Source organism: Pan paniscus, chromosome 3 (assembly GCF_029289425.2).
Source record: "Pan paniscus chromosome 3, NHGRI_mPanPan1-v2.0_pri, whole genome shotgun sequence".
In the NCBI taxonomy this organism is placed as follows: Eukaryota; Metazoa; Chordata; class Mammalia; order Primates; family Hominidae; genus Pan; species Pan paniscus.
In genome coordinates, this window is record NC_073252.2 from 56,870,050 (window position 1) to 56,894,359 (window position 24,310).

Genomic DNA, 24,310 nt, shown 5'->3' on the forward strand with positions numbered 1-24,310 from the left:
CTGTAGTGAGCTGAGATTGCCACTGCACTCTAGCCTGGGCTACAGAGTGAGACTCCATCTCAAAAAAAAAAAAAAAAAGAAACATGGTTCTTCGAAAGAATCATTAAATCTGCTAAAGCTCTAATCATACTAACAGAGGGAGAGAACATACAAATTATTAACACTGGCAGTGAAAAATGTAATGTTGCTTCCCATCCCACCCATATACACTAAAAGGCTAACAGGGACTAATATCTGTTAGAGAAATTGTATTTCACATTAAAAATTCTTCAGCAGGCTGGGCATGGTGGCTCATGCCTGTAATCCCAGCACTTTGGGAGGCCAAGGTGGGCAGATCACGAGGTCAGGGGATTGAGACCATCCTGGCCAACATGGTGAAACCCCCTGTCTACTAAAAATGCAAAAATTAGTTGGGTGTGGTGGTATGCGCCTGTAGTCTCAGCTACTCGGGGGGCTGAAGCAGGAGAATAGCTTGAACCCGGGAGGCAGAGGTAGCAGTGAGCCGAGATTGTACCACTGCACTCCAGCCTGGTGACAGAGTGAGACTCTGTCTCAAAGAAAAAAAAAATCTTCAGCAAAGAAAACTCTTAAGTCTACATGACTTCGTGCACATATTACATGATATGTTAAAGGTAAAAATAATACTAATTCTTCACAAACTTTTACAGAAAATATATGATGGGGGATTACATTTCCACTCACATTATGAGACCAGCATTACCCTGATACCAAGACCAAGCAAAGATATTATAAGAAAAGAAAATTAAAACCAATATATATCATGAACATAGATAAAAAATCCTAATAGAATATTAGCAAACAGTCCAACAATATGTAAACAAGATAGCTCATCACCAAATGGTGTGTATCCTAGGAATATAAAGTTGGTTTAAATTGTTTAACGTTTACTGATTCATCAATGTAATTCACTATCAGCACACTCAAGAAAAAAAATTATAATCGCAGTAGATACAGAAAAGGAACTTGACAAAATTCATCATCCACTGATAACAAAAAATTCTTAGCAAACTAGGAATATAAGAGAGTTACAATAATTAATCAGTGAGTTTAGCAATGTTTTCTATTCCTATATATTAGAAATGAACATTTGGAAAATGAAATTTTAAAAACGCACCAATTCTAATTGCACCAAAAAACATGAAACACTTAGGCATATATCTAATAAAGTATGTATGTAGTTTTTGTGCTGAAAACTAAAAAAAACAGTTCATGAGAGAAATCAAAAATGACCTAAATACATGAAAAAATATGTAGTATCTAGGCTTATGATTTATTTCAGGTTAATTTTTGCCTATGGTGGAAGGAGTAGGTTAAAGTCCCAAGCAATAGGTTGATAGCCAGATGTTTCAGCTGTATTACAGTATATGATATATATATATATACTACAATGTATAGTATATATATTTCCATGTATTTTTAAAAGTCAATACTGTTAAATGTAAATTCCCCCGAAAACAAGAGTATCAATGCAATCCCAATCAAAATCCCACCAGATCCTCTCCTTTTTTTAATTTACAAGCTTTTTAGTATCTATATAGAAAAGGCCCTATAATAACCAAAACGGTTTTGAAAAGCAAGAACTAAGTTGGAGAATTTAAAGATTTATTATAAAGCTAATCAAAACAGTGTGGCACATATATTAATGGATCAGAATAGTCTAGGGAAGATACATAATACTTGACAGAGATGCCAAGGCAATTCAATAGAGAAAATGTAGTCTTCTCAACAAATGTTGCTGAAACGTTTGACTGTCAACCTATGTTTTGGAACTTCAACCTATTCCTTGGCACTATGTGCAAAAATTATCCTGACATTAATCATATGCCTCAATGTAAAAGCGCAAACAATGCAACTTCTAGAAGAGAACATAGAAAATCTGTGACTTTGGGTTAGATAGAAGTATTTCATATATGGCAAAAAACCACAAACATAAAATAACCCCCAATAATTTGGATTTCATTGAAATTAAAAACTTTTGTTCTTCAGAAGATACTAAAAAGAAAATAAAAAGACAAACTACCGGCTTGCAGAAAATATTTGCAAGCCATGTGTTTGATAAAGGACTTGTTTGGTATATATTAAGAATTCTCACAAATCAATATTGAGAAAACCCAATAAAAAGATGATTTTTTTGTTGTTGTTTTTGAGACAAGGTTTCACTCTGTCACCCAGGCTAGAGTGCAGTGTCGCAATCATGGGTCACTGCAGCCTCAACCTCCTGGGCTCAAAGGATCCTCCTGCCCCAGCCCCCTGAGTACTTGGGACCACAGGTGTGCACCACCACGCCTGGCTGGTTTTTGTATTTTTTGTGGAGATGGGATTTTGCCACGTTGACCAGGGCTGTTGCAGAACTCCTAGGCTCAAGCAATCAGCCCACCTTGACCTCCCAAAGTGCTCCAATTGCAGGTGTGAGCCTCAGGGACCCAGCCAGGAAAAGGTTTTAACAGATACTTTATTGAAGATTTGCTGATGGCAAATAAACACAAGATAAAGGTGTTCAACACCATTAATTAGCCATTAGGGAAAAGCAGAGTAAAACTACAAAGGGGGGAAAAGCCAGAAGATACCAAAAGCTAGTGAGAATATGTAGCAACTGGAACTTTCATATATTGCAGGTAGGAATGTAAAGTGGTGTCATGTAAAAGTCTGGCAGTATTTTATAAATTTAAACATACACTTCTCATATGACCTGTCCTCCTCTTATGTACATATTTAAGAGAAGTGAAACCATGCCTGCATAAAGTAGTGTATTTAAATGTTCATTAGCTGGTGAATAACCAAACAAATTGTGATACATCCATATGATGAAGTACTGTTCACCATTAAAAAGAAATGAACTGATGCATGCTACAACATTTATGAATCTCACAAGCATTATGTGTTTGAGAAAGAAGCTACATTCAGAAACCTGTGATTCCATTCATTCTGGAAAGGAAAAAATGAAAGTAACAGAAAAGTCATGATTGTTAGAGGCAAAAGGTAGTGGTACATGATTGCCTACAAATGGACAGGACAAATTTTTGAGTGTTAAAATACTGTGTATCTTAATTGTAGATTATATATTTTTCAAAATTCGTAGATTTGTACCACGAAAAAAGGGTGAATTTTACTCTAAAGTATACTTCAATAAACCTGATTTTCAAAAGGAAGGAAAAAGAATTAAAAGAAGAGAACATAATATGTTCCTGATTTTACTTATCTTGAGAAAACGAGCAGTTGCTTTAACTAATTCTTACAATATTTTATTTTGTTGCCAAAACTTTTTCTTTCATTTAAAAAGAATGAGGTTGCATATGCATACTTTCAGATGAGTTACATGTACCAGCAAGTTAATCCTATATATCTCAAGACAATACAAATTGTTATGATAGCTCTTTCAGAATTTATTCTAGAAATATGGAAATGGTTGGGTGATTCTTTATTTTTTTTGTTTGAAAGTCTAAAGAAGTTGTTTTTTCTCATTAATTGTTTGCTAAAAATCACAGTAGAAAACTGCATTTTTTTTTTAAGGTAAGCAATATAGAAGGGTATGGAGTAAGTAAAAAGGTACAATTGTCTCTTTGATTTCATTCTTTGATTACCACTGTTAATAACTTGGGTTTACCCATCTTGAAATTTTTTGTGTACATTCTTGCACATGTGTATATGTTTTATTTTGCTTTTTAAGTCAACTTAAATAGGTACATACCATGTTTTTGTTTTTGTTTTTGTTTTTTTTGCTTCAGGCTGCTTTTTTCCACCTAACTTAATGTGAAGATCATTCTGCATCAATATTAATGTATCCATTTGGTAAATATTTTTTAAGTAGTTAATGTTTAAGGCACTATTCTAGATACAGGGGATAGAGCAAGGAACAAAATAGGTTCTTTGTCCAAGTGAACTTATGTTCAAGTGAGAGGAAGAAAATAAATTGGGGGGAAATGTCACTTAATAAGTTCATGAAGATAAATAATGTAGGCAAAAGAGATGAGAGGTGATGGGACAAAATGAGCAGCACAGATAGTTGTGGTTTAGGCCTTTATGTGTAAATCTCTTTATTCTTAAGGTAGCTGTTATTCCATATATAATTTATTTAACTGTAGTATTGATGAATATATGGGTTATTTATAGTCTTTCCTGTTAAAATAAAAAGAACTTCCATATACGTAGTTCATTGCTTACATGTGCAAGTATTTTTATCCTAAATTTCTAGAAAGAAAATTGTATTTTTAAATGTTGATTTTAGATTCTGAAAAATTATCCTTGAAAACATTAGATATTATCTGTCAATGGATGAAAAATATTTTATTTTAATTTATATTGCCTGATTCCCAGTGAAACTGGGCATTCGTATTTATCCTATGAATTGCCTACTCTGTAATATTTTGCCCGTTGTGGTGTTTGTCTTTTTCTTACTAAAATTTAAAAATTTCTTTATAATCCTCTTTTTAATATGTACATTATATTTGTAATATTTTCTCCTAGCCTGTCAGTTTTTTTATTTTATGGCATCTTTGAATTTTTATTCTCATACTGTCCACATTTATTAGTCTTTTGTTTCCTAGTTTCTAGGTTTTGTGTCTTTCCAGAAAAGGTTTCTTGTCTACAAAATTATAGCAACATAATCTCTTATATTTTCTTCTGCTACTTATTTAGTTTTATTTATGTTTCTAGTAGATTTTACTTTACATCTGAAGATATACACACACACACACACACACACACACACACACACATATATTTTTTGGTAGGGGCCTATTTTTTCCAGCTTCATAGCTGTTCTCCCAAAATAGTTTGTTGAGCAGTATGTCTTTTTCCTACTGACTTGAAATCTTACCTTTATCACACTTTATAAGTCCCATATATATATGTTCTGGATTCAATACTCCACTGTTTTGGTTATTGTCATTTTATATTATATTTGACATCTGGTAGGGCATCCCTCCCCATCGTCTTTTTCAACAAATGTTTTTGGCAATTCTTGTGTATTTTCTCTTCCAGATAAACTTTAGAATCAACATGTCAAGTTCCATTAAAAATCCCTTTGGGATTTTGATTGGAAGTGCATTGAATTTACAGATTAATTTGGGGAAAATTGACATCTTTACACTATTGAATCTTCCCATCCAGGAACATGGTATGCCTCTCCATTTCTTCAGGTGTTTTTTTTGTTTTTGTTTTTGTTTTTTGTCCTTTAGTAAAGTTTTACAGTTTTTTTCCTGTAGGTCTTACACTTTTCTTGTTAGGTGTATTCCTGGATTTTTTTTGTTTTTGCTGTTGTGAATTACATTTTTTTCTTCCATTTTACATTTTATTTTCTCATGGGTTATTGCTGGTATGTAGGAAGGCTATTGATTTTTATGTTGATCTTACCATTTACTTAGTTTTCAGTTGCTTCTCTTGAAGTTTCTAGAAGGATGGCTGTATTTTCTGCAAATGATAGCATTTTGTCATTTCCTTTTCCTTTTTCTGTATGTGTTTACACCCTTACAGGTTTTTTGTTTTTTTGTTTTTTTTTTTTTTTTGGAGGACATTTGTTTTGTTTTTCTGGTCTTACTGTTAGGTTTCCAGAATAGTTCATTACTAGTTTTGATTTGGGTATCTTGTCCCCGATTTAAATGGGATGCTTCTAAGTTTTAAACTTCTACAATAATATGTATCTTAGATTTCTAGTAGAATATTTATTTATTTATTTATTGAGACGGAATCTCATCCCGTCACCCAGGCTGGGGTGCAGTGGCGCAATCTCAGCTCACTGCAGCCTCTGCCTCCCGGGTTCAAGTGATTCTCCTGCCTCAGCCTCCCAAGTAGCTGGGATTACAGGCACATGCCACCACACCTGTCTGATTTTTGTACTCTTAGTAGAGACAAGATTTCGCCATGTTAGCCAGGCTGGTCTCGAACTCCTGACCTCAGGTGATCTGCCAGCCTCAGCCTCCCAACATGCTGGGATTACAGGTGTAAGCCACCGCGCCCAGCCCCAGAATACTTTATAAAGAATAAAAGTTTTCTTTTTGGCTTAATAAATATTTTAATGAAAATGGATATTGTCTTTAATCACGTACTTTTATTGAGATGATACATATTCTTTTTTACCTGTAATACCTCAATGTGGTGATTGCATTAATGTTAGTCATAATGTGTTCTATTTTTAATATTTATTCAGCAGATACCTGTTTGGTTATTGCATTGTGTCAGGAACTATGTCACACACTGGTGTTAGCACTAAGTCTGAAAGGTTCATTTTTTTTTTATGGAGAAGAAATAATAAGCAAGTATCCAAGAACAAGATAATTTCAGGCTGTGGTAGTATTATGGAGGAAATAAAGAGGATGGTGTGGTAGAAAGATAAGGAGAGAAACTCCGTTGATAGTATCATCTGAGAAAGTAAAACATAAGCTAAGACCTGAAGAACGAAAGGGTTGGGAAAAGCATTCCAGACAGCTGAGTGTGATGGCTCACGCCTGTAATGCCAGCACTTTGGGTGGCTGAGGGAGCGGAATGGTAGCCAGGCATGGTGGTGACCGCCTGTAGTCCCAGCTGCTCAGGAGGCTGAGGTGGGAAAATAGCTTGAACCCAGGAAATGGAGGTTGCAGCGAACCAAGATGGCGCCACTGCACTCCAACAGAGTGGGACTCCGTTTCAAAAAAAAAAAAAAAAAAAAGCATTCCAGTCAGAGGAATATCACTGTATATGTATGATTAATTTTATTTGTGTGTGTGTGAGATTTGTGACAGAGAAACAGAAAAAAGAAAGGATTATATTTCTTAGTGTTCTCTATTATCCCCTTTCTTGTAGTTGTCTTTTATACTACTACTAAATTTAATTTGCTATTGGGTTTTTGTTGTTGTTGTTGTTATCTCGTTTAGGTTTGTTAATTGGCTATCTATAATGAACTAGAGAGTTTTTCCACCTGTTTTCTGGGCCTTGTAAATAAAAAAGTAGTGCTCTATTCCTTAAATGTTATAATAATGCTATGTAATTTTGATAGAAGTTGCCTCTAAATTCATTTGGGTTTAGGTGCCGTTTTGAAGGGTTAGATTTATCTGTCATTGACATTGCTTCAGTGGACATATTCTACTTAGGTTTTCTACCATTTCTTGAGTTAATTTTGATTATCTTTCTTTCTAGAAAACCATCCATTTTGTTTAAGACTTTTAGATTTATTGATTCATAGATGTGCTCAACTTTCTAACTTTAATAACTCCTTATATTTTTCTCTGTCTCTCATTTTTCATAATCATTCTCGCCAAAGGCTTATCTCCTCTTTCTAGACTTTACCCAAGAAACTGTGTTTGGTTTTATTAATGAAACTTTTACCTCTTCTCAATTTTCTCATTTTTGTTTTTTCATTATAAATTATGTTGATGCATTTTGATTTGTATTCTATTTTGAAGCTTTTCATTTATTTGTTTTAAATCTCAGGTTCTAATGAATTTAATACATTTCAAGCTCTAAATTTTTCTTTTCTTTTTTGTTTTTTTTAGACGGAGTCTCACTCTGTCGCCCAGGCTGGAGTGCAGTGGCACAATCTCGGCTCACTGCAGCCTGTGCCTCCCGGGTTCAAGCAATTCTTCTGCCTCAGCCTCCTGAGTAGCTGGGACTACAGGCGCATACCACCATGCCCGGCTAATTTTTATATTTTTAGTAGAAATGGGGAGTCACCATATTGGCCAGGCTGGTCTCGAACCCCTGACCTCATGATCTGCCTACCTTGGCCTCCCAAAATGCTGGGATTACAGGTGTGAGCCACCATACCTGGCCTAAATTTTTCTTTAAAGATAGCTATGGCTAAACCCCATATGAAATAATATGCTTATAATTTTATTTTTCATTTACTCTGTATTCTGAGAGTTAATAGTAGGCTTTTTTTTTCCTTTTCTTTTTAAATTTTAAAGTAGTGTCGTCATTTTATAGCTACGTTTTAGTTTCTTTCAACTTTATGGACCAAGAATGTGCCCTTGTATAATTTCTTCATTTTGAAATGTGTTGAGATTTTCTGTTTTGCTTAAGATATGATCAGGTTTTTGTTTTTAAAGACTTTTCTCTGTTTGTGATATACTAAGTTCTAGTTCACGATGAAATATAAGTATTACAGTTAATTACTTCTATTTCTAAATCCTCTTTATCCTGCCCCTGGAAAAATGGTCTTCCATGAAACTGGTCTCTGGTGTCAAAAAGGTTGGGGAGCACTGCCCTAGAACATAGGCTTTTGGCATTATTTCATTTGAATCCTGGCTTTCTTATTTTCAAAATAATCAGAAATCTTTGTGATGTATTTATGTTATATACTTCTGTTAACAGTGGAGGATGTCCAGGTTCTTGGCATCTGGAACAAAGAATTGGACAAAACACACAAACAAAGCAAGGAAGGAATGACGGGATTTATTGAAAATGGAAGTACACTCAACAGTGTGGGAGCAGGCCCAAGCATTGGTGCTCAAAGGCCTCCTTACAGAATTTTTGAGAGTTTAAGTCCCCTCTAGAGGATTCCATTGGTTACTTCAGTATGTCCTACGTAAATGGAGGAGTTGAAGTAAAGTTACAAAGTCATTTATGGCATATACTCTAACGGAGAGGATATTTCCTGTTACAGCCGAAATGTGACTCGGCCTTATGTTCCCTGCCAGCAGACCCCATTTTCCTGTCTCACTTCCACTTTTATAACTTTAGTGAATCATATATTAAGAATTACCTGAGATATTAAAAATATGTTGTATTATACTGGTTTCTTTTCTAGCTGCTTAGTCTTGCAATTCCAAGGCTGCCCCTTTCTTGGATGGGTTTTTCTTCTTGAAGTAATATTTTCTCTAAATTCAGAAAATGTTTGTGGCTTTTAAATTTCATAGTGTTTACATACCTAAAAAAATTTCATTATACAGTTTGGAATTTTACTTTCAAAATAATTGTTCATCAGAACTTTTAATTGCACAGATATCTTCTAGCATCTGGTGCTGTATTTAGGAAGTCTGATGTCAGTCTGACCCCTAACAGGTCCCCACTGCTACCATCCTGGAAGTTTTCTAGACTTTATATCCTTAGAAGTTTGAAATGTCACCAGGCTTATGACTATAGGTTTTGTGGTGTGTATATATGTGTGTGTGTGTATCTGTGTGTGTTGTAAAGCCATCTTATAAGAATATTTATATTCTGCAGCTGCTTTTACAATAATTGATAAATGATAATTCCTGGAGCAGGCTAAATTCATAATTGAATTGCATCCTACTATTGATAAGTAGTTTTGGGAGAATTTTTGACAAACCATATAACTTTAATTCTGTTACAGAAAAACCACTTAGAAACTCTAGATTTGAGAATTCCATAGAACTTTGTCTTATTTGAAATATTCATAATTTGTCCACTTTGTAAAGTTTATGTTAAAAATTTTATATTGAATTGTTAGTAATGTCATACTCAATTGTTGCAGGCAAATAGCAGTTTGAAGCATAAGAAGTCACGTTTTATGAAAGTGCTATAGAACAAAGCTGTGTTAACTATTATATCACTGATTCCTAGATTATAGTAGCGCTTAATATTTGTCAAATTGATAGACAAGTATGAACGAAAAAATATAAGAATAGATCAGTGGTTTATTCTGTAAATAGACTTTTTGAAAGGTAAATTATCTTTAATGAGGTTCACTTTAGTTTTATTTACTATAATCTCAGAATACCATAATGAATCATTGACCATTCTTTTTACAAGAAAGATTTTATTTCTTTAAGTGGGTTTTTATTTTCTTTCAACTTTTTAAATTTCAATCTTATACTTGGATTAGTGTTCTGTGACATTACTGAAGATTTTGTCTTTGTATGTATAGAAAAAATATTTCAATTGTATTAATTTTGGAATAATTTACCCCATTAAGAATTGTGGTATTTTATCAAAGTTTACCCTTATTTAAGACTATAAAAAATACAGACAAAAGGAATTATTTCTGGGTCATGTTCAGAAGAGACTAAATTGTGATGACTTTACAATTATGAATACTTCTTATTTCTTATTTTATGTGTAAATCTGCTTATCAGTATTCAAAGAACTATAAGAGCAGATAGCCATATTTTTCCAGGCTTACTGGAGAGCCAGAAATTATTATAATTTCTTAATAAATTAAGAATTTATTCAGTCACTGTCATAAAATGATCATAAACTCAAGTTTCTTAATTTTTCTATTCACTTTTTAATATTCAGTTTTTAAAATATGTTTTCATATGTAAAATGTATTTCATATTGATAAAACCAAAATTAAGACTGTTGTTGCCTTCAATTATGTTCACATAGCCTGTGCTTTGAATATCAGTGAATACGTTTTATATGTATGAGTTACATAATTCATCCCATAATGATAGCCGTAAGTCATTTCTAATGAACTTTTATTTTTTGTAGCCAAAGTGGTGTTAGTTATGGATTTATGTCTGTAAACCCATTTTATGTTACTGAAATGTCTAAATTGGTCCTAAAAATCAATCATTGACACTTACTAAAAGAAAAATTTTAAAAAAATATAAAATCTTTTTGGAGGGATTTTTCTGCATTGACTGGATTTATTAAGAGATCTTAAAATTTTAAGTATGGTAAATTTTGGACTGAAGATAACTTCTTTTCCTGGAATAAGTGTGGGGATTATTTGTTTTAAAATGCTTTTATAATATAGTCAAAATTTAGAACACCTTTTCTGAAATGTAGATTACTGGTTTAAAATTCAGATTACCAGCTTTTGAGATTCAGTGATAAATAGAGTATTTTCCAGAACAACAAAAACAATAATAAATATTTTTATTTATTACCAGCTTTTGAGATTCATTGATAAATAGGTTATTTTCCAGAACAACAAAAACAATAATAAATATTTTTTATTTATTTTTAAAATATTTTTTATTTATTATTATTTTTTCTTCGGAAAACATCAGATGGGGGATGGGGTTAGTGCTGAATGTAAAGAAGTCTAAATTTTGGGGTTGCCAGCATTTTACTTTTATAAAGTATGTTTATCCTTAGAGACTGGCCCTTTTTTCCATCTTCACCTCACATAATGCATTTGTTTTACTTAAGTTCGTAATTGGTTGTTTTGTCTCTGGTGTCACAGCTATCTAAAACGATCTTTAACATGGTCTCTAATTATCTTTATTTTACCAGTTATTTGCCTTAATGCTTAAATCCTTCAGTAACTTAATATAAATTCTGAACGCAGCACAGTATTGAAAGGCGCCATCTTCCTGAAGCATCATTGCTTTTAGCACTCTCATTCATAATTGTTTTCTCATTTCTCTGCACAATCACTGTATTAGTATCTGTTTAGTACTTCTTTCAAACTTGTTTGATAGTTATTTGCACATAGAGTTGCCTTTATTGTGTATTTATGGAAGGTATTGATTATAACAAAATTATTTTTGTGTTTGTATAATCCAATGAGTAGCCTACTGCTTTGCACTTAGTATGTAATTTGTAGTTATTTGTTAAGTTGAATGGAGTTTGTATGTATGGTATCAGTTAATTAAAATATACTAGTTTTCTTTTCCTTTTTTTTTTTTTTTTTTTGAGAGGAAGTCTAGCTCTTGTCGTCCCTCAGGCTGAGTGCAATGGCGCTATCTTGGCTCACAGCAACCTCTGCCTCCCAGATTCAAGTGATTCTCCTGTCTCAGCCTCCTGAGTAGCTGGGATTACAGGCACCTGCCACAACACCTGGCTAATTTTTGTATTTTAAATAGCAATAGGCTTTCACCATGTTGGCCAGGCTGGTCTCGAACTCCTGACCTCAGGTGATCTGCCCGCCTTGGCCTCCCAAAATGCTGGGATTAGGCGTGAGCCACGGCACCCGGCCAAAATATACTAATTTTCTTATCCTTTGGAATAAATACGAGTTTATTAAACTACAGAACGAACCATTCTTCTCTAGTATGGCAGTAATATTTCTAACTTGAGGAGTAGTTTGAAATGTAATGCTAACGATGACAGTTGGTCCAAATGACCCCGCATTACCAAATTTCCATGTGACTTTGTGTTTTGAGTGTAGAAGGATTTGAATTACCGTTAATGACAAACAAATTCATTCAGCTCTGACCATTGTTAAAAGACCTTGGTTTACATTATTAAATATTTGTATTAAGTCAGACTTAATTTGGGGAGAAAGTGAAAAAGAATTCTAATTATCTTAGAAATCTAAGTAATATTACTGTTAAATAATAGTTTTTCTGTTTAAATAAAAGCAACTTCTACAGTGAAATGTCATCACCTTTAGTCTTTCAAAATTAAAAGGGCTTAGCATGAACAAAAGTACAGAGACTCGTATAAAAAAAACTCTATAGACCGGGTAAAAGTGGCTCACGCCTGTAATCCCAGCACTTTTGAGAGGCTGAAACTCATCTCTACCAAAATACACAAAACTTGTGTTTTGGTGAAAACTCATCTCTACCAAAATACACAAAAATCTAGGTGGGCGTGGTATCATGCGCCTGTATTTCCAGCTACTCCGGAGGCTGAAGGAAGAGAAGGAGGCTGAGGTGGGAGAATCGCTTGAACCCAGGAGGCCAGAGGCTGCAGTGAACCGAGATTCTGCCACTGCACTCCAGCCTGCGTGACAGAGTGAGACCCTGTCTCAAAAAAACAAAACAAAACAAAAAAGCCCTCTATATATCTATTTCTCAGATGCAACATTTTCAAGAATTTGCCATGAAGCTTTGTTTTCTTTAAGTATTTGATGACAAATTTCTGACACTATTCCTTCATACTTCAGTATGCATGTCTGAAAAACAAGGATATTTTCTTACATAACCGAAGTAATTCCTTTATATTATCTAATACCCAGTTCACATTCAGATTTCTTGTCTCAAAAATACTGTTTTTACAGTTGTCCTGTTTGAATAGGATTTAAGTAAGACCTATTATTTTGCTGGTTATATCTCTCGAGTCTCTGTAATTCAGAACAGTTCTTACTCTATTCAAAAAAGATTTTTTGCTCCCATTCTACTTACTTGAAGGAAATGGTCAGTTTTGCTGTAAAATGTTCCACATTTTAGACTTTCCTTTTTGGCTTATATTTAACCCAGTGATTCTCAGCCTCTTTCTCCTTCATGATTTTTGTTGTTGTTTTTAATTTTCTCTTGTAAGGGAACATTTAGCAATGTCTGGAGACATTTTTGGTTGTTACAACCTGAAGGAGTGTTGCTAACTGGCATTTAGTGAGTATAGGCCAGGGTTGCTGTTAAACATCCTAAATTACACAAGACAGCCCCAAACAACAAAGAATTATCTGGTCCAAAATGTTAATAGTGCTTTTACATTGAGAAACATTGATTTATCTTATTCCTGTATTTGCTTTACTAATTTTCATGTACTGGAAGTTATTTACACGTCTAAAAGTTCTAGTAGATTATTGTTTATTGGGGGGACAAGAATTCTTTATAGGAGGTGCTGTGTATTTTATGTTGCATAAATCGGGGGCATGTTAGGTTTGTTTGTCCCAGTTTTAGTAATTAAACAATGGGTTCAGGTAGTTAACAGCCTGATCCCTAAATGTAAAATTTAAAGTCACCTTTCCCAGAGCAGTGTGAAAGTTCAACCCCTTATTATTCCAGCATTGTATTTGCTGGTGGAAAGTATATTGAGCTAGTTAATTGGATAACTGGTCTCTTGGTGCTAGGTATTTAGAAATCTCCTATTTAAATAAAGGTCCTTGTGTCTGGTTTTTTCATGTGTAACACTGAATTGAACCTGGTGATTTCTAAGCCTCTTGCATTTTGATGGTTCTTTATGCCTAAACATCATTTCATAAAATATCCAGCTGGTCAAAACAACACATTCAAACCACTTTAAATACAACTTTTAAAAAAGGCCAGTTGTAACTTTGATAACTTTTTTCCCCCCTTAGAGAATACATTTAGTAAGGACATTTCTTCCCTTTGTCTTCTCTCTTCATGGAAGTTATATATATTTCATTCAAATAAAATATTTTCAAATACTTTCTTTTAATTTTTTTTTTTTTTTTGGTGGGGACGGAGTCTTGCTCTGTCGCCCAGGCTGGAGTGCAGTGGCTCGATCTCGGCTCACTGCAACCTTCACCTCCCGGGTTTAAGTGATTCTCCTGCCTCAGCCTTCCAAGTAGCTGGGATTATAGGAGTGCACCACCATGCCTGGCTAATTTTTGTATTTTTAGTAGAGACAGTGTTTCACCATGTTGGCCAGGCTGGTCTCGAACTCCCAACCCCAGGCAATCCACCCGCCTCAGCCTCCCAAAGTGCTGGGGTTACAGGCATGAGCCACCGTGCCCAGCTCAAATACTTACTTGAATTTCTTATTTGGACCATTTTTAATGTTTGTTATGTTCCAGAAGTTGGTTGTGATTCAAAATGATTTTTTTTCTGTAGAATAATATAATAAAAATGCAATAGGTTTCAGAGGGAAAATTCATTTTAGTTTTTAATCTGAACTGTCTCAGCTGGGGATGTGGTATGGCAGAGAGGTGTATGCCCATAATTTAATAAAGGAATACTTATTTTTGTATGTTTATAAGATTGCATCTCTTTATGCCAGTCTCTCTTCACTTGTTTTGTAATGTAACACGAGCTCTTTCTAGTTGGAAAAAGAGGAACTGGAATTAAAGGAGGAAGTTCTCTTTTTCCTCGCTGAACTTTTATACCTCTTTTTCTTTCTCGTTACCTTATGCACTTTCTATCCTGTATTATGGTTCATTTTTACACACACTCATTAAAGAAGTAGGGTCCTACATAGCAAGGCTGGTATCATGCATTTCTTTATCTCCCATAGTATTAAACAGTATTTTTTACACATAGAATGTTTGCAATAAATGTGTGTGTAATAAATCAATGAAGATAGCATTTTGCACCACCTACTACCTAATGTAAGATTCTGTATCTCCTCTAAGATCTATAAAATATACCTTTAGATGTATTTATTGTGATTACCCCTTTGTTCTCCAAATACACTAGAGCCTTTTAGAATCTGAAAGGGAAGAATACCAAAATCATCTGGTAAATTTCACCTTCTTTACAGATTCTGACTTATTCAATAGTCGCTTGAATCCTGACAGTGAGTTAGACACATTTCTAATTGCTGGGTGTACATGACTAAACCAAAAAAAGTGTTTGTTTTTACAGAGCTTAGAAAGACTGTATGTATAATATTCATGTGTGATAAATCTATGAAAAAATTAAGCAGAATTGGGGGTCTAAAGTTATAGATGGCTGAGAGAGAGACTTGGTTAGGTCACACAGGTAGCAGCTAAAGCAATTCTGGTACTTAGGCCTTCATATTTTAGCAGTGTCCTTGAAAGTAGCTCCTTCATTAATCATAAATGAGGGATAGGGAGGAAATAATAAATGTTCATTCCTGTTCTTTTCTGTCATTTTGATAGCCCCTCCCTTTTCTAAAGCTGTCTATAAGAATTTCATAGTCATTTGAATTTACAGTTTTTTAAGTTACGAAGTTTTGCATATAGTGAGAATAGTGGGCCTAAGAATAACGTAAGAACTTTTGTGGAGAAGCTTAAAGTCAGTAGAAAGTAAATGTTTCTGTATTTATTATATCTCATCAAGAGATGGAAATGCAATTTTCCTAGTAAGTTTTCACCAGGCTAGTTAAGATATCTGTGGCATAGGGGACTTTGTGTAAGACAGTCGCTTCTGATTGAAATTTGATATCTTCTGTGATCTAACTTCTAACCTATCTTTTCAAACCTACAGTAAAACCCTGTGTAAAACCCTGTGTTCTATCACATAGAAATTTTTTACTTGCCAGTCCATGTTCCTTCTTTCTCTTCTTTTATACAAATTAATTTTTTTGGTCAAAATCCTTTTATATTATTCTTTATGCATGCAGTGTCTCCTTTGAGCATCTTTAGCACCTCTGATCTCTACCTTTGATTAATCAGTTAACTATATACTGCTTTTTGATGTCTTCTACTTTCTAAAATGTTCATTTAAAATATTGTATTATGGTATTTCATCTATTCATTTTACCTGTTCAATTTCATACATTTGTTTATTTGCTTTTATCTTTTCTTATTAAATTGAAATAATTGTAAATATTTTAATAAATTTCAGATATTAGAAAATTTCATTAGGAAACAGCTTTTTCTTTAGAAAGACTCATCTTCTGGACCTTTGACAATAAAAAAAATTTTTTTACTGCTATAATTTTGAATCACTCTTTGCTGTGCCCAAAAATTTGCTTCCTAAAGTATAATACTTTAGTCAGCCTTTAAAATTCTTCCTTTCTCATACTTTTACTACTACCTTTAAAGATAACTTAAAATTAGCCAGGCCTGGTAGTGCATGCCTATAATCCCGTCCTTTGGGAGGCCAAAGTGGGAGGATCACTTGAGCCCAGGAATTCCACATCCTGTTGCTACAAAAATAAAAAATCAGCCAGGCGTGGTGTGTGCCTGTAATCCCAGCTACTTGGGAGGCCAAGGCAGGAGGATTACTTGATCCCAGGAGTTTGAGGCCAGCTTGGGCAACACAGTGAGACTATCCATGTCTCTTTAAAAAAAAAAAAATATATATATATACACACACACACACACACATATATATACACACACACATATATACATATATACACAGATATATATACAGATATATATACACACACATATATGCACACACATATATATAATTTAAAATATATATAATTTAAAAAAATTGTTTTTGTATTTTTTATCTCCTTGCCATAAGGAGTTATAGATTAATTAAAGTTAATGTAGAACAAAATTTTATGAAATTTCAAAAATATTTACAGGATATTTTGAGAATGTTGTGTTTGTGTATAAAATATTTGAAATCTCAAATGTTATTCCACGTTAAACTGCTTTAGTTTAATGGAACTTTGTAGAGAAACATTATTTCTTCCCAGATTTAAAATTTAGTATTAAATGTTTTGATTAATTATAGCACTATTCCTGGTTACTTGATAGTTGACTTTTCAAGATGGAACAGTATCGTTTCTGAGGTTATGATGGTTAAGGATTTATTCCTTAAGTTGTCTTTTTTATTATTGACCTTCTGGATACTAGGCATGAGCGTGATTGTATTCTAGCTTATTAGTTATTTTTACATCTATTTTAGTTATTGCAGTGTTAGTAGTACCTTAGATTTGTGAAATAAACTGATCATTTTAGTGATATTTTATATAATAATTACCAATTTTTATCACTAAGCAGAAAAGAATATGTTTTAGTACCTATTTGTAAGTAGCACTGTGATAGGGAATATCAAAACAAAACTTTACCCCTGTCTTAGGAGTTTGTTATTTTCTAATTCTTTAAATTTCTTTTACTTGAATCGGCTAGACTTATATCAGTGTTTCTTAACACAGTAAATAGACCCCTCAGGGCCCAGAGACCATTTCAAGGTGTCCATGAGGTCAAAACTATTTTTATCATAATATTGAGATGTTACTTGGCTTTTTTACTATGTTGACATTTACGATGATGGTGCAAAAACAGTGGTGGGTAAAACTTATGGACCTGAAGGCCATGGAAACAAACTGTACTGATATGATTGTATTCTTCACTACCACGTGCTTGAAGTTAAAAAAAAAAAATTAAATGCTAGTTTAAGAATATTCTTGATGAAGCGATAAAATTATTAATTTTATGAAAACTCCCCTTTTGAATGCATGTTCTTTCAATATTAGTGTGTGTAACAAAATGGGAAGTACACATAAAGCACTTTTGCTGCATACAAAAAGTATAGTGTTTGTCTGGAGGAAAAATAACTGCAATTTTTTTAGATGTGAGGTGAATTAGCCTTTTTTCCCCCATGAAATGTCATTTTTATGGTAAAGTACAAACGAAAAACTACAGTTATCAAACTTGGATATTTGGCAAATGCTCCTCTAAAAATGTTTGAAGTGAGTCTGTCACTTTAAGGAAAACAACAATACTTGTTGCCAATGATAAAGTTAAGCTTTGAAGCAAAAATTAGAATTTTGGAACTTGTTTGCTTAGGCTTGACAGCTTTCCAGTACTTAAAGACTTTTTGGATGAAATCAGTGGTGATATTAATGAATGTGATTTTTTGATAGTGATATTTGCTACTTAATTTCCAGTATGGTAAATATCAAGAAATACAGGGTTTATATAAAGTCCTTGGGAGTTCAGTACTTCATTGAGTCCTGAAAGCAAAACATTTAAAAGCTGCTGATTTAGTTAGGTCTTCTATTCACAGTTAAAGTTTTCACAACCTAAGCATCACACTCAACCCTACATATACATAATAACCAAATTAAAGTAGAAAAGAATATTAGTAAAGAAAATTAGGCTGCATATGAGAAATAAAGTTTTGAATTCTTCCACAAAAAAAATTTTCTTCTTTTGTTAATCAACAGGCTTAGATGTCATGTTGAACTTTTTAGGGTTGCACTGTGTTTACCATTGTTAATTATGTTAACATATTTTTCCCTCCCCTGCTTTCTTTTTCTCTCCCCTCTTTTCCTTTCGCTGTTCATTTCTCCCTTCCTCCCTCTTTTTGCATTTGTTTTATAGGTGGAGTCTTTCATTTTGGATCAGGATGATTTGGAAAATCCAATGCTGGAAACAGCTTCCAAGTTGCTCTTATCAGGTACTGCTGATGGTGCAGACCTCAGGACAGTAGATCCAGAAACACAGGCTAGACTGGAAGCTTTACTAGAAGCTGCAGGTATGTACTCTACATAGTAATAAGTCTACCTTGTTATGTAAAGTTGCACATCAATCTAATAAAATCTCTTGTTAAAAATGAATGATATTGGGTATTTAGAATGATACTATTAATAAAGGTTAATTGATTACTTTCTGCTGAATTACATGGAGCGTTTTACTAAAGCATATTGTAATTTTCATTACCAGAGTAAAGTCCATGTGCTACAGTTGACCTTACAAAGAGAGATTTTTCAGTTGAGTTTGATTATTCGTGAATTATGTATTTGTGAATTTGCCTACCTGCAAAAATGCATTTTAACTTCAAAATCAGTACTAGCGGTCTTTCATAGGCATGTATAAAGTGGTGGAACATTTGAATCACCCTACATGCATGCTCCCAGTAGAAGTCGAACAAAGTGATGCTCTACATTCTTGTTTCAGCTCTCCTGCTATAAATAAGTGTCCTTTTGTGGCCTATTTAATGCCAGGTTTTACACATTTTTGTGATTTTTGTTGGTGTTAATTTTTTAATTTTTAATTTTTGTGGGTACATAGTAGGTGTAAGTATTTATGGGATACATGAGATCTTTTGATACAGGCATGCAATGCATAATAATCACATCAGGGTAAATGGGCTATCCATCACCTCAAGCATTTATCCCTTGTGTTACAAACAACCCAGTTATACTTTTTTAGTTATTTTTAAGTGTACAATTAAATTATTTTTGACCATGGCCACTCTGTTGTGCTAGCACATACTAGGTCTTATTCATTTTTTCTAACTTTTTTTTTTTGATACTCATTAACCATCCCCACTGCCCCAACTACCCTCCCCAGCCTCTGGTATTCATCCTTCTACTCTATCTTGGCTATTGTGAATAGTACTCTAATTAACATGGGAATGCAGATACCTCTTCAATATACTGATTTCCTTTCTTTTGGGTGTACACCTAGGAGTGGGATTGCTGGGTCATGTGGTAGCTCTATTTTTACTTTTGGGAGGGACTTCCAAACTGTTCTCCATATGGTTGTATTAATTTACATTCTCACCAATAGTATATGAGGATTCCCTTATCTCCACATCCTCTCCAGCATTTGTCATTGCCTGTCTTTTGGATAAGTCATTTTAACTGGTGTGAAATGATATCTCATTATAGTTTTGATTTGCGTTTTTCTGATGATCAGTGATGTTGATACCTTTTCATATGTGTATTTGCCATTTATATGTCTTCTTTTGAGAAATGCTGTTCAAATCTTTGACCCATTTTTGGATCAGATTATTAGATTTTTTTTCCTATTGTTTGAGCTCCTTATATATTCTGGTTATCAATTCATTGTCAGCTGGGTAGTTTGCAAATATTTTCTCCCATTCTGTGGTTGTCACTTCAGTTTGTTGATTTTTTTTTTTTTTTTTTCCTGTGCAGAAGCTTTTTAACTTGATGTGATCCCATTTGTCCTTATTTGCTTTAGGAGCCCATGCTTTTATGGTATTACTCAAGAAATCTTTGCCCATTCTAATGTCCTGGAGAGTTTCCCCAATGTTTCCTTTCAGTAGTTTCATAGTAGAGGTCTTATGTTTAAGTCTTGAATCCATTTTGATTCTATTTTTGTATATGGTGAGAGATCAGGGTCTAGTTTCATTCTTCTGCATATGGATATCCAGCTTTCCCAGCACCATTTATTGAAGAGATTGTTCTTTCCCCACTGGATGTTCTTGGCAACTTTGTCAAAAATGAGTTGGCTGTAGATGTATGGATTTATTCCTGGGTTTTCTATTGTATTCTAGTGGTCTATATGTGTACTTTTATGTGACAATCATGCCATTTTGGTTATATAACTCTGTAGTATAATTTGAAATCAGGTAATGTGATTCTTTCTAGTCTTGTTCTTTTTGCTCAGGATACCTTTGGCTATTCTGGATCTTTTGAGGTTCCTTGTAAATTTTAGGATTGTGATATGGTTTGGCTCTGTGTCCCCACCAAAATCTTACCTTGAATTGTAATCCCCATTATCCCCATGTGTCAAGGGAGGAGCCCAGTGGGAGGTGATTGGATCATGGGGACAGTTTCCCCCATGCTGTTCTTGTAATAGTGAATGGGTTCTCACAAGATCTGATGGTTTTATAAGGGGCTCTTCCCCTTCCGCTCCTCACACTTCTCTCTCCTGCTGCCATGTGAAGAAGGTCCTTGATTCCTCTTCACCTTCTGCCATGATTGTAAGTTTCCTTAGGCCTCCCAGCCATGTGGAACTGTGAGTCAATTAAACCTCTTTTCTTGATAAATTACCCTGTCTCGGGTATTTATAGCAATGTGAAAACAGACCAATACAGATTGCTTTTTCTACTTCTGTAAATAATGTCATTAGTATTTTGATAGGAATTGCATTGACTCTGTAAGTTGCTTGGGGTAGTATGTACATTTTAACAGTATTGATTCTTCCAACCCATGAACATGGAATATTTTCCCATTTTTCTTGTGTCGTCTTCAATTTTTTGCATCAGTGTTTTATAGTTTCCCTTGTAGAGATCTTTCACTTCTTTGACTAAGTTCCTTCCTAGGTATTTTATTTTATTTGTAGCTATTGTAAATGGCATTAGTTTCTTGATTTGTTTTTCAGATTGTTGGTTCTTGGCATATAGACATGGTACTGAGTTTTGTATGTTGATTTGTTTCCTGCAACTTTGCTGAATTTATCAGTTTTAATAGTTTTTTTGCTGAAGTCTTTAGGTTTTTCCAAATATAAGATTATATTATCTGCAAGCAAGGATAATTTGACTTCTTCCTTATCAGTTTGGTTGTCTGTTTCTCTTGTCTGATTGCTCTGGCTAGGACTTGCAGTACTGTGTTGAATAGAAATAGTGAAAGTGGGCATCCAGATCTTGTTCCAGTTCTTGGGGGGATGCTTTCAACATTTTCCCATTTAGTGTAATGTTGGCTGTTGGTTTGTCATAGATGGCTTTTATTACCTTGAGATATGTCCCTTCTATGCCAGTTTTGCTAAAGGTTTTAATCATAAAGGGATGGCTGGATTTCATCAAATGCTTTTTCTGCATCATTGAGATGATCATGCAATTTTTGTTTTTAATTCCTTTTATGTGATGTATCACATTTATTGACTTGCATGTGTTAAACCATCTCTGCATTCCTGGTGTGAAACCCATTTGATCAAGGTATATTCTCTTTTTGCTATGCTGTTGGATTCTGTTAGCTAGTATTTTGTTGAGGATTTTTGCATCTATGTTCATCAGGGATCTGTAGTTTTCTTCCTTCCTTCCTTCCTTCCTTCCTTCCTTCCTTCCTTCCTTCCTTCCTTCCTTCCTTCCTTCCTTCTCCTCTCCCTTCCCTCGCCTTCCTTCTCCCTTCCCCTCCCCTCCCCTCCTCTCCTTTCTTGGTTTTGGTATTAGGTTGATACTGGCTTCATAGAATGATTTAGGGAGGATTCCCATTTACCCTGTGGGTTCTGCTGAAGAAAGTTTATGCCCAGTTGAAATTATTATGAAATTCAGTTGGAAGCTTTTTTCACCCTGTGACCCCTCCCTAATTCTGCTGGCTGCCTTCCCTGAGGGCCCTATCAGATGCAGTCAGGGATGGCTTCCCTGGGCTCGAGCTGGAGACTGGGTGTGCTTACAAGGCTCTTCCCACTGCTGCTTCTACCTTTATATTTCATGTGGCTCCCTATATTCATTTTTGTTATAGGTGAGGTTAAATCCTTCTCCTGTGATCTGGATTTTCAGATTCCCCAGTGGACATGTGTGTTTGGAGACAGGTTTTCCTGCTCTTGTACTTTGGGAACTCACAGTTATTTGACTGTCTTGCAGAATTTGCAGCGATGTGTCACTTCTTTCAGAGAATCTGTGAATTATTTTGGTTTTCCTGGTAATGTTCCTGCAGTGGTTCTTAGAGCCGGAGTTTGTGGTGTGAGTCTCCACATGCTATTCTGCCCATCCAAGTGGGAGCTGCACATTAGCCCTGTCTCCTCTCCTCTCTGCCATCTTTCTTTCTAAGTCCAATGTTTCTTTGTTGATTTTCTCTGTGGAAGATCTGTCCAATGCTGAAAGTGGAATGTTAAAGTCTACAGCTATTTTTATATTGGGGTTCTATCTTTACCTTTAGCTCTAGTATTTATATAGCTTTGTGCTCCAGTGTTAGGTGCATATGTATTTAAAATTGTTATATCCTGTTGCTTAATTGACCCCTTTATCATTATATAATGATCTTGTCTCATATTTTTGTGTTGAAATCTATTTTGTGCAATGTAAGTATAGCTACTCTTGCACTTTTTTGGTTTCCAGTGGAATATCTTTTTCAATCCCTTTATTTTCACTCTGTGTGCATCTTTATAGGTAAAGTGTATTTCTTGTAGGCAGCAGGTCATTGGGTCTTGTTTTTTATCCATTCAGCCTCTGCATGTGTTTTGGTTGTAGTCCTTTAAGTCCATTTACATTCAGTGTTGTTATTGATAAGTGAAGACTTACTCCTGTCATTTGGTTATTTGTTTTCAAGTTGTTTTGTATTGTTATCTTCCTTCTTTCCTTCCTGCCTTTCAGTGAAAGTGATTTTCTCTGGTGATATGTTTTAATTTCTTGCTTTTTATTTTTTGTATCTATTGTATGTTTTTTGATTTGAGGTTACCATGAGGCTTGCAAATACTATCTTATAACCCATTATTTTAAGCTGATAACAGCCTAACACCACTTCCATAAACAAATTTAACAAGGTAAAAGAAAACCAATGACTCGACACTTTAAGTTTGTCTGCTACTTTTTAACTTTTTGTCATTTCTATTTATATCTTACTGTGCTGCATATGTCTTGAAAAGTTGTTGTAGTTATTATTTTTGATTTGTTAATCTTTCAGTGCTTCTACTTAAGGTAAGAGTTACCACAGGTACAGTGTTATAATATTCTCTGTAGTTAATATTATCAGTCAGTTTGGTACCTTCAGATGATTTCTTTTTGCTCATTAACATTCTTTTCTTTCTGATTAAAGAAATCTCTTTAGTGTTTCTTGTAGGACAGAAGTGGCGATGATGAAATCTCTCAGCTTTTGTCTGGGAAAGTCCCTCTTTCTCCTTCATGTTTAAGGGATATATTTGCCAGATGTACTATTATAGGATAAAATTTTTTTGCCTTCAGTACTTTATGTCATGCCACTCTCTTCTGGGCTGTAAGGTTTCCACTGAAAAGTCTGCTGCTAGATGTATTGGAGCCCCATTGTATTTTATTTGTGTCTTTTTGTCTTGCTGCTTTTAGGATCCTTACCTCCTTGACCTTTGGAAGTTTGATTATTAAGTGCCTTGGGGTAGTCTTCTTTGGGTTAAATCTGCTTGGTGTTCTGTAACCTTCTTGTACTTAAATATTGGTATCTTTCTCTAGGTTTGGGAAGTTCTCTGTTACTATACCTTTACCTTATAAACTTTCTTTTTTTTTTTTTTGTTTTTTTGTTTTTGTTTTTTTCGAGACAGAGTCTCGCTTTGTCACCCAGGCTGGAGTGCAGTGGCTCGACCTCGGCTCACTGCAAGCTCCGCCTCCCGGGTTCACACCATTCTCCTGCCTCAGCCTCTCCGAGTAGCTGGGACTACAGGCGCCCGCCACCACGCCCGGCTAATTTTTTGTATTTTTTAGTAGAGACGGGGTTTCACCGTGGTCTCGAACTCCTGACCTCGTGATCCGCC

At 34.5% G+C, this 24,310-nt stretch overlaps 1 protein-coding gene across 4 annotated transcripts in view; it reads left to right on the forward strand.

Annotated features, from left to right (window-relative positions):
* The window catches only part of ANKRD17 (ankyrin repeat domain 17), a 184,966-nt gene that overhangs the window by 63,147 nt on the left and 97,509 nt on the right, over positions 1-24,310 (forward strand). For all 4 annotated transcript variants that reach the window (XM_008971825.5, XM_034958674.3, XM_034958677.3 and 1 more), the window contains exon 2: positions 18,503-18,656. In XM_008971825.5, coding sequence (XP_008970073.3) covers positions 18,503-18,656 — 154 coding nt within the window. The remainder of the gene's footprint in view (positions 1-18,502; positions 18,657-24,310) is intronic.